The following is an 11,437-nucleotide window of genomic DNA, read 5'->3' on the forward strand; positions in this document are numbered from 1 at the left end:
GGAATCCTTAGGGCTTGTAAAGATTTGACACAAAAACAGAAAATTCATCAGCACAATAAATTTATTCCCTCAGCTATCATTTGACATTATTGTCTACTTTTCACTAGAATGAAAAATTGAAACCCAAGAATATGGATTAGTGCATGGTTTCAGTCTAAATCTTTGAGTAATGCACATATAAATTTGCCTGTTGTAGAGTTCATGTATCAAGAGGCTTTCCTGACGACCTACAGAACCTTCATCTCACCTCACGATCTCATTGACAAACTGCTGTACCGCTTCCACAAATTCCACCACGCCAGTGAGAAAAAGAAGAAAGTGGCAAGGAACACCTTCTCACTTCTAATCAGGGTCATTGATGAACTAAGGTTTGTAATCAAAGGGACTTCTATATGATAAGTTTTCACTGTATTTGGAGGAATCATGGGAAAACATGAAATATCAACCAAGTTTCAATGCATGGAAGTTGATGGAAGAAAGAAATATCAATATTTCTTCTCTTTTGTTTCAGCCAAAAAGAGATGAACCAGGCCACCACAGAGAAGATGATGAGTTTGGTGTTTGAGCTCCTTTGTCAGGGGGATCTGATGCTGGCCAAAGTACTGAGGAAGAAGGTGATCGAGAAGTGTGAGAGCAAGAAGACGGCCCCCGATCCGTTCTCCTCCATGACTTTTACTTCCTCTATCACACTCAAGTCCAGGTTTGTTTACAGCATTACAATATTAAATACAGTAAATATCTATTTATGTTGAGTTCAGGCTTGCAAAAAAATGTAAAGTGATTTTCATTCACTGTAGCTTCAAAATGAATTCCCAAGATATAACGAATGACATTTTTAACAGAATTATTCGTCTCTTCCTAGGATGTTTGATTTCATTGGCTTGATTTTTTCTATGCCATTTTTCTTTTCAGTCCATCAGATTTTCTGTTTTACAAGTCACATGACATAGCAGAACAAATGACCCTCTTAGATGCAGAGCTCTTCCAAAAAATAGAGGTATTATAAATGCATGTTCAAATGATTGATCATGAAAAACAGATAAATAGTAATATATTTTCAACTGGCAAATTATATTTTGAAAAAGCTCACATATTCAAAATTATGCAATTGAAGTTTCTTAAAAAATTATTTCCCTTCTTGTCTGGACTAACATAATAGATGTTTTGTCAGATTCATGAAGTCTCACTTTGGGCCAGAGAACAGTCTGAAGAGCTGAGTCCTAATCTTACAGAGTTCACAGAACACTTCAACAAAATGTCTTATTGGTATGGACTTTTATCATCAGTATACATGTACTTAATAAGAGATTCTAGTGTTTATGAAACTTCATTTGAAGAAAGTCAGTACTAAAAACAGGGGCAGTATATATGATTCTCTTATTTGTATCTTAGGTGCAATTCTATAAGCAAAGGCAGTATATATTATTATTAATTTGAATCTTAGGTGCCGGACCCAGATTCTGACACACGATGAAGCCAAAGACAGAGAAAAGTATTTCTTCAAGTTCATCAAAATCATGAAGGTAAGATGACAGTCTCTCATTCTTTACAATAGTAGATGTCTTTTATAGAAGTCTGATTATTCTGATTACCTGTGATAGCAATGGATGTTCCCTGAACTTCCCTCTCACAAACTCTTGATCTCTAGTTATATGCATAAGTGTTCTACACTTCAGCATTTAAGGAAGTTAAACAACTTCAACTCTTACCTTGCCATTCTGTCGGCAGTGGACTCCGCTCCAATCAGGCGACTTGAGTGGCCAAGGCAAAACTTAGAGGTTCGTATATTGATCCAGTTCTTGAACATCATACTAGAACAGACAATTTTTTCCTCTTTGACTTAGTGACAGGTGCTGATGTTTTACTCTTTTTTAATTCCAGGCATTAAAAGAATTCTGTCAGTTGATTGACAGTTCAGGGTCCTTCAGAGCTTATCGACAGGCACTGGCTGAAACTGAACCACCCTGTATACCTTACATGTAAGTCTGGACTTTGTGTACAAAATAGCAAGATATTATTTGATTTCAATGAGATTTTATAAGAATATTGATACTACACTGGCCTTAGAATAATTGTGTGTTTACAGTAGATATATACCGGTATATATTTCTCACTTTGTCATAAGTATGTGAACTAGACACATTTATGGATTGTGATTTGTTTCGCCTCTTGCAGTGGTCTTATTCTACAAGACTTGACTTTTATCAACATTGGAAACCAAGACTTGCTGCCCGATGGAAGCATTAACTTTGCCAAAAGATGGCAACAGTTTAACATCCTCGACAATATGAGAAGGTTTAAGAAATGGTAGGTTCAAAGATTTTCAATTTGAAATTCATTGTCAAGCACATGTATTGATTACAATACTGTAGTAATAATACAATGATAATGGTACTATATATTCATTTGACCATTCTAAAGGTGCATTTGTTTGATAATTTAACCAACAAAACAATTTTAAACATCTATTTTAAAATTTGCCAATGAATAATCTAATTAAATTCAGACGTCTTAGATCCAGCCATATACACTTACATTGTGTAAGAGGGTACAGATCCAAAATGTCTGATTTTTTAGATTGAAAATTGTTTAAATACTTTTGAATTCATGTTTATTGATTTCTTCAATTTGTAGCAACTACCAAATAAAGAGGAATGAGAAGCTGATAAACTGTTTCAATGACTTCGACGATTATCTCAGTGAGGAAAGCTTGTGGCAGATATCTGAGAAAATTAAACCACGTGGGGGCAACAAGAAACGGCTAGAATTTGACAGCTAAGTGCAGTGGTGTAGAAAGGTCATGTTTTGGTGGTTCATAGGCAGTGCTGTGATCTGAATTCTGCTGATTTCCCATCACATTTTATAATGTGGTCAGATTCACAATGAATTAAAAAAGTGATATAATGTATTTACCATACAGGGCCATATAACAGAGACAAGACATCATTGAGTATTCACAAGCATTTTCATATTTTGTGCGATGTTATACAATTTGAGGTGTCTCCTAAATGCCATATAGAATTTACTTAAGACACTATACATCCATAATGTTGTTTATTCGTGAGATGTTACGAAGGCTGTACAAGGTGTAATTTATTGTTATTTTGCTATATGTTACTTAGATTGTTATTTTGACCAATCCCAAGCCTCTGGGATTATGTGTTACAGATTATTATGATTGTTATGTGTGATAACTGAATGGGATCGATTGGTTGTATAATTATTTATTCCAAGATTGTTTTCTTTTATGAAGATTTGGTTGATAGCAAAATTCAATGATACTAGTAAATGTTTCTTGATCTTGAATATTAACGGTTAACATTTCAAGTGAACTATGATTTGAAGTGCTATTTATAACTATAAGAAAGAAATTTTCTGACAATTAAATATTTTCTTTTATTTATATACATAAACTGACATTTTTCTTGACAGGGAACCAACAGTTGTATGTGTATTTGGTTATAATTGTGCCAAATTTTGTCTCCATCGTTTAAAAACCCTGATTTTTTTTTTATTCATTCAAATTGTTTATGTATACAAGTGCTTTGATAGTTACACCATTTTATAAAGGTTTTGTAATTTATTTCAATTTTTATAGCAAACTTGCTGTGATTCAATCGTTGCAAAAATTTCTGTCCTCTGTATTTCATGCAGTGGATGTCGGGTATTGCAGTGGAAAAGTGTGCTATAGGCAGATGCTTGTAACTGTTACTTTAAAGAATGTAAATAGAACATGTACAAGAAATAGCACAGGAGCATTGTTTTCTAGGAATGTCATAGTCACTCCATGTTTTATAGCTCTACAGAAATGCCAACTTAAAGATTACATTAATCAAGCAGCAGTATTACTGTTATACAGTTTATGATTCATCAGATATTGCTTTTTCTCTACAATCCTAATTTAATGTAAATGTAATAGTATTTTTTTTTTGTAATATCATAGAAAGGAGAAAAATAAGTTCGGAAATCTATGTTTAACACTTCCGTGTTGTAGTTCACAGGACTTGAGACAATTTATCGTTGTTCACAGTACTGATGTGCTGCTCATCCTATCACTGGATGCAGTTGGAACATACTCTGTGTATAGGATAAGAACTTTTGTAGTCATGACTCGTGTTCAGAATGACTTGTTGTGAATTGTTATAGCTGATTGACCTAGTATTTATATGTAAATAGTCACCCTTTATGCAGTTATTAAGAGTATACTGTAATAAAGAAATAACAATGAATTGATTACTTGTTGCTTTTTATTCATAGTTTCATTTTTAGCTCTACTGGTCAGAGATCAGGAAAGCTTATGTGATACTGTAAACATATTACATTTAGTGGTGTATTCTATTTAGCGATTTTAGCGGAAAGCAGAGTCTGCTAATTCAAGTACAACGCTAAATGTTTTGTACCGGTATATTAACTTTTATAACTAGCAAATTCAGACAGCGCTAAATCAAATCTACGCTAACTTGTTGAAAATTGAATTTCCGCCAAATATCGTACATGCCAAATATAATACATTTACAGTAGTAAGGTGTCCATGTAAGATTTGGTTCTGAAAGTAGGCTTAGAAATGAAAGTTTTAAGTCATAAGTTTGCCTGGCAATTCTATATACTGTACATATAGCAATCGGGGAAACAATTAATGCAATGTTAAGACTCTAATTCATTTCATTAAGGAGCCTGGAGGTCACCCAGATGACCTGCTTTTGTAGGTCACCTTTTGAATTTTTCTAGTAAATGATGAAAATTTCATTTTCCATCAGGAATTCCAATGAACAAAATTGAACTTAACCTGCTTTGCATTTGTAGAACTTGTATCTTGTTGAAAAGGGGTGGAGGGTGATGTTCTGGCCCACAAAATTTTTTTTTTAAGTTTTCTTCTCAAGTGAAACAAAGAGGATGATATAAAGAAAAACATAAATACAGTTCATTTACTGGTATCTCTGATCAAGCTGAAAAGTTGCAGTACATTGTTAAATTTATTGTATATATTTGAAAACATTAATTTGTCCCCCTTTGTAATTGGCTATCCATAATCTCCCACTTCTGTCCAAACTCATGGCACCAATACCCTGGATGTTTGGATGCGTAATGTAAGTTATGAAAATTCCATCCATATCTAGCAGATGAACACATTCATTGTCTGTGTCCATTACTAAAAGTTGGCAATAGCTATTCGAGCATATAAAACTAGGAGAAAAAGACGAGAATTTTCCAGGTTGCAGATTTCCTTTATATCTCCATCGCAGAGTTCCATTTTTGTCGGTGACAACCACTTCATTTTTGTTTGGATCTGATGCAGAGACATCCAGATTTTTGTTTTCTTCCACCAGGATGTAATATTTCCCAGCCTGGTAGAGAGGTTGATGATGGTCATCGTACTGAATTTCTTGAATTATTTCCGAATCAGAGAAGCGAGCAATTTTGACCTGGGTTTCATCCTTGCTTTCCAGGGAGACCAGAAATTCATCCTCTGCTGTGCAACAAATTCCAATAGGTCTCCAGTCATCAAAAGTGATCAGTTCTTTGAGTTTGCCATTGGTAATTATGTAAGCATGGCTATGCAGTGAATGGCAGACGGCATATACCAAATCTCCTTGTCTGGTAATGGCCAAATTAGTGGGTTTGTATCCCGATACTGTTGTATGTCTTTCAAATTCAACACTAGTATCCTTGAAGCATATTATTGCATTGTTTTCACCATTTAGCCAGACAGTATTGTCATCAATGCACACAAGATTGCAAATTGTATCAACTCTGGTTTCCAAAGACCTACAGATGGTTGATCTACTGCATAATTTGCGGACAGTGTCCTGTTCTGAAGCAAATGATTTTACTTCTTGTGGTATTTGGGATAAAAGTTTGCCAAAAGTTTCATACATTTTATTCGCTCCAATTTTTGTGGAGGTAAATGAGGGCATGGTTGAAAAAAATTTAAAACGATGTGATGTTTCCTTTCTTAATTGATAATTAAGAATATCTTTAAAATTAAAAGAATTGGCAAACTTCTTCACTTCTTTACAGTGAATACTGAGAGCCCTAAGGAGAGCTTTGCTTTCTTCTATTTGTTTCTTTAAGAGCGTAATGTCTCGATCTTCCATACTCTTTATTTCTTCAGAGAACTTTTGCACTGTCCTGTCTATTTCAGCGTGCCATTGCCTTCCATGCTCAGTGACCTCAGTTTGCATTTTTTCGTATTTTACTCGAACTTCTTCCAGCTGTTTTTGCATTTTAGCAATATTATCCTCCAGATTTTTACAAACATTGTTTTCCAGAGATTCACTTTCTTTTACTAATTCAAGGCTTTTTTGTTTGCATCTATCTTCCAGTTTTATAGCTGGGTGGGCTTTGTGATTAAGTGTTATGCAGTTCACACAAATGGGAATCTGACATTTTGTACAAAACAAATTACACTTTTCATTTTTATGACTAGCACAAGGTGGCAGAATTGGCATGGATGCCCTCAGCTTATAAGACACAATATTATGTTCCTGTGAGGATTTGGCATTTATATGAGCACCTACACACTCGCCACAGAGATTGACTTTACAAACGCTACATTGTAGGCTCACTGTGTTGGAGCAAAGCTCACATTCAATGAGATGTTGAGCATACACAATATCTGGATCTTCCACATCGTTTCCCTCTGCCATATCTGCAAAATGGATGTCACCTGCTCATGATGATCACAATCTGAAAATCAAATTACCACAAATAACAAGAGGCCCAGGGGCCACATCGCTCACCTGAGCAATTGGCTAGGAAAAAGCACATATCAGATCAGAACTGAAAGTTTACTGCGGGGGGGGGGGGGGGGGGGGGGTGGCTTGAATTTTAACTCCCCAGGGGGTCATGATTTGAACAAACTAGAATCTACACTACCTGAGGATGATTCCCTATAAATATCACTAAACATGGCTTTGAAGTACTTGAAAAGAAGATTTTAAAAGATTTGCCTATTTATTCCATGAATGTATATCAATCGTATTGCTCTGTTTTAATTGTTAAGATCCTGGTATATAAATTTAAATTGGAACCGTCTTTTATGTTCAGCTTAACATAGATCTGTTGTTTAAGAAATTAGATAAATATTATAAAGTGTAATTAGAATTAAGTTTCTCAGTTTTTTTTCAAATGTATTTTTTCATGTAGAAGTTGAAAGTACGCGCGGTTTCCCTGTGAAATCTGTGCAAAGACTTAACAAAATCAAACTTATTAAACAAAAATAAAATGTGTTATTAATCATCGTATTGATCTTTGTGGTAAAACATCTGCTACAACAGGCGCGTAGCAACAGGGGGCCGATGGGGGGGGGGGGCGGGGGGGTTAAAACGATGCTACGTGCGACCTTTTTCAAAGGGGGCAAGAAAAAATTAACTTACCTGTAAAAGTTGACAAGCAAAAAAGAAGGTAGGGATTTTGAACAAATTCCTATTTCGAGGTGTGTGTGGGGGGGGGGGGGGGCAATTTTTTTTGGCATAGTGATACAATACTACATTTCCTTGATATCACTTTAAGAAGTGGGGGTCCAACCAATCTTTCAATAAACATTTTCAATAGTAAAGGTGATGTGAAAAAAAGGGGGTCCAGCCCTCAAGTGCCTGTGGTGATACTCAATGTATTATGACCTATATAAAACTTTTATCGGCCATTTGGCCCCACCCTACCATGATTTGAACAAATTTGAATCTACACTACCTGGGGATGATTCCACAGGAGTTTCATCTTTCCTGTCTCGATGGTTCTTGAGAAGAAAATTTTTCCTATATATTCCTATGTAAAACTTTGATCGGCCATTTTGGCCCCATCCTACCCCCGGGGGTCATGATTTGAACAAACTTGAATCTACACTACCTGAGGATGATTCCACATGAGTATCATCTATAATGGCCCAGTGGTTCTTGAGAAGAAAATTTTTAAAGATTTTTTCTATATATTCCTATGTAAAACTTTGATCGGCCATTTTGGCCCCACCCTACCCCCGGGGGTCATGATTTGAACAAACTTGAATCTACACTACCTGAAGATGATTCCACAGGAGTTTCATCTTTCCTGGACCAGTGGTTCTTGAGAAGAAGATTTTTAAATATTTTTCCTATATATTCCTATATAAAACTTTGATCGGCCATTTTGGCCCCACCCTACCCCCGGGGGTCATGATTTGAACAAATTTGAATCTATACTACCTGAGGATGATTCCACATGAGTATCATCTTTCCTGGCCCAGTGGTTCTTGAGAAGAAGATTTTTAAAGATTTTTCCTATATATTCCTATGTAAAATTTTGATCGGCCATTTTGGCCCCACCCTACCCCCCGGGGTCATGATTTGAACAAACTTGAATCTACACTACCTGAGGATGATTTCACTTGAGTTTCATCATTCCTGGCCCAGTGGTTCTTGAGAAGAACATTTTTTTAAAATGCCATAATTTTTTCTCTAATTCATGATTATCTCCCCTTGGAAAAGGGCGTGGCCCTTCATTTGAACAAACTTGAATCCCCCTTACTTTGTAGCAAGTTTGGTTGAAATTGGCCCAGTGGTTCTTGAGAAGAAGATGAAAATGTGAAAAGTTTACAACGACAACGACGACAACAACGACGACAACGACGACGACAAACAACGGACAAATTGTGATCAGAAAAGCTCACTTGAGCCTTTGGGCTCAGGTGAGCTAAAAATAGGTGAGTAGAGCTGAGATTATAGAGTTCATCTCATCCAATGTTGTCTTTAAGTAAGGTAAAGTCCCAAAGTTAACAAACATTAAAATTTTTACATCCCAAAATGCAAATATTTTATGCAATTTTGATCTGAAAAACTTCAAATAATCGCTCATAATGAAGATGTAATCCAGCATCTGAACAAGTTGAGAGTGTTCATCCCTTGATGCATCATTTCTGCAAGTTTGGTTAATATAGACCTTATAGTTTCTTGATGGTAGACCTGCACCCATAACTTTTACCTGGTCCATTATCTGGAACATGTTTGTTGGATCCAGCATCTGAAGCAAGTCCATTAGTGTGCATCTTAGATGTATTATCCATGCATGTTTGCTCAAAATAGGGCATATATCCAGCATCAGAAGCAAGCCTGGTAGTGTGCATCCTTAATTGTATTATCCATGCAAGTTTGGTCATCATAGAGCTCATAATTACTTGGAAATGGGACCTTCACATGTTAATGTGAATGTTAAAAAACATTAAACTTTTCACTTATCTGGAAAATGTAGGTCAGATCCAGCATCCGAAGCAAGTTTGGTAGTGGGCATTCATCCTTAGACGTATCATCCATGCAAGTTTGGTCATCAGAGGGCTCATAGTAGTTACTTAAGGAATCACTGTATACTAGTAGTTAGTATAGTATGCCAGGGCATCAACGATAGTGGGAAACATGGTATAATTTGCATAATAGTTGAGGCCCGTTATGCATAAATTATCCCATGTTTCTCACTATCGTTGATGTCCCTGGCATACTATACTAACTACACAGTGATTCCTTATATTTCCATTTCATTATGAAATAAAATTGTAGATTTAGATTTTAAAAATCTAGACATATATTTAAATTACACGAGGACTACCATGCCAATTTCAATTTCAATTGTAGATTTAGATTTTAAAAATCCAGACATATATATTTAAATTACACGAGGACTACCATGCCAATTTCAATAGCCCTCGCCACTGACGTCAAACACAAAGGCAGCTGCATGAGAATTACATGCGTATTTGGCCTCCTTAGCGTCAGACACAGAGACAGATGCGCACGCGATGTGCATGCACAATAGGCCTCCTTAGCTTCATATCTATCGACCTGCCTAATTTATATTTCGATCGAATGATAAAAAATCAATAACTTTCAAAGAGATATCACAGAGAAAAAAAATAGAAATAGAAATATTTGTAAATAAGACCTACACCAAAAACTATACAAAAATGAAAAACATTAACCTGGTCATGCCTTTGCTGAACTTGCAGCGTCTGAAATCTTATCTGGTACAATAAAACACATTAGAAGCATATTCCATGCATGTCTGATCAATTTAGGGCATAGAAAAACTTAAAAAGAGAACTGCTCCAAAAACCTTAAGGGTTCGTCAAAGGACACCATGTCCAAAAATTTCTTTTTACATTAGCTTCAATACTGTGTGATTTATAAAGTTAAAACTTTTACAGTTTATAAATTAATCATTGATTAACAGAAAGAAAGTATCACTTGATAAAAAAAAAAATACTTGGAAATCCGAAAAATATCAATTGTGAAAAATTCTTTTTAAAAATGCATATATTTTCAGAAAATACACCAAATTAATTCCGCGCTCTTAGTGAAAACCATTATTGCAAAAACAAAATACGTTTCTCAATGAAGGGCAAGATGGACTTGGATAGCCTCTGGAAAGTTTTTTTCCTGTTTATTTTGTCCAAATGTTAAGACTTCAAAGTGAAAGTACATTGCAAATGGCGTATTTTATAGGGGTCTTGACTCTTGATACATGTCATGCTTTCAATAACAGCCTTTCAGAGACCATTCACGTCCAACTCGTAGTTTAGGGGCACCCTATTGTAAAAATAATTTTTTAGACAGGTTGATCTTTGACGAAACCTTAACCTGGGATGCCAACACCCACGCCAAGGGTATCACATAAGCTCCCCCACTTCGATGAGGTGAGCTAAAAATTTTAAAGAAATCTATTGTTGTAATTCTTTTAAAAAAGAGATTGACAGGTCATATGATGGTTTTAAAAAACAATGTGAAATGTCCTCAACCCATCCCTTCAGCATGCTACATGTATCATGAATTGAAGTTATGCTCGATAGGCTTTGAGTTATTTTTGGTATTTTATGCAGTTAATTCAGGGTGATCTGTCCCCTAATAGATCCAGAGCAATCGGGGACCCATGTCCTATACTCTGAGTTAACATTAGGTTATTTCATACAGTAAAATGGTAAAGACTGTCACTCATGCATAATAAAGAAGTGGGGACATCCCTATTCTCTTTAGAGAAGTGGACAAGCTTTCGCCAACATCCTACATGTAGGCATAAAGCTAGCCTGTCCACTTCTCTCAAGAGAATAGGGACACACCCTTAAACAGTTAAACACTGTACCCAGATACGCTTCGTATCTGGTCTAATTCTCTGCCAAAATTATAAAGGACACTTTTATACCCTCTTTTCTATATAGAAAGCAGGAATCCTTTCAAATAATCTTACCTCAATTAATGCAAGGTTTTCGTGGCTTTCTCTTGTGCGTGTGCGTATGCCATTCGTTGTCAAGTATGAAAGCCCGTTGTGCTCATTATCATAGGTAAAAATAAATCCTCAAAACTTTCGTGAATAAATGCATTTTACCCTCATTGAGAACGAGGTGAAGAGAGGTAGCAGGTCCCTCAGTCCCACTCTTTATCTTTCCTAGAACCAAATATATATATTTACATAACTGGTT

The 11,437-nt window shown here is 35.7% G+C and overlaps 2 protein-coding genes across 2 annotated transcripts; one reads left to right on the forward strand and one right to left on the reverse strand.

The window, feature by feature from the left end:
* The first annotated feature begins 39 nt into the window (after nt 1–39).
* Nucleotides 40–4,233, forward strand: LOC134278709 (rap guanine nucleotide exchange factor 1-like). Its single transcript, XM_062761001.1, has 9 exons — nt 40–368; nt 512–700; nt 913–997; nt 1,172–1,266; nt 1,445–1,523; nt 1,677–1,778; nt 1,882–1,979; nt 2,176–2,307; nt 2,635–4,233. Exons 1-9 carry the CDS (start codon nt 202–204, stop codon nt 2,777–2,779), a joined length of 1,092 nt encoding a protein of 363 aa, XP_062616985.1. The 5' UTR covers nt 40–201; the 3' UTR covers nt 2,780–4,233.
* Nucleotides 4,234–4,911: 678 nt separating this feature from the next.
* LOC134278710 (uncharacterized) lies at nt 4,912–11,437 on the reverse strand. The gene is made up of 2 exons (XM_062761002.1): nt 11,206–11,437; nt 4,912–6,687 (listed from the first exon to the last, which is right to left on the reverse strand). Exon 2 carries the CDS (start codon nt 6,645–6,647, stop codon nt 4,974–4,976), a length of 1,674 nt encoding a protein of 557 aa, XP_062616986.1. The 5' UTR covers nt 6,648–6,687; nt 11,206–11,437; the 3' UTR covers nt 4,912–4,973.

The sequence above is a fragment of the Saccostrea cucullata genome, unplaced genomic scaffold (genome assembly GCF_032062105.1).
Source record: "Saccostrea cucullata isolate Sc308-1 unplaced genomic scaffold, CSIRO_AGI_Scuc_v1 ctg6104, whole genome shotgun sequence".
In the NCBI taxonomy this organism is placed as follows: domain Eukaryota; kingdom Metazoa; phylum Mollusca; class Bivalvia; order Ostreida; family Ostreidae; genus Saccostrea; species Saccostrea cuccullata.

Coding starts and splice junctions, on each gene's coding strand:
- LOC134278710 (XM_062761002.1), bottom strand. CDS start 6,647: ATGGCAGAGGGAAACGATGTGGAAGATCCAGATATTGTGTATGCTCAA.
- LOC134278709 (XM_062761001.1), top strand. CDS start 202: ATGTATCAAGAGGCTTTCCTGACGACCTACAGAACCTTCATCTCACCT. Junction 1,524..1,676: donor AGTTCATCAAAATCATGAAG/GTAAGATGACAG, acceptor TCTACACTTCAG/CATTTAAGGAAGTTAAACAA. Junction 2,308..2,634: donor ATGAGAAGGTTTAAGAAATG/GTAGGTTCAAAG, acceptor TTCAATTTGTAG/CAACTACCAAATAAAGAGGA.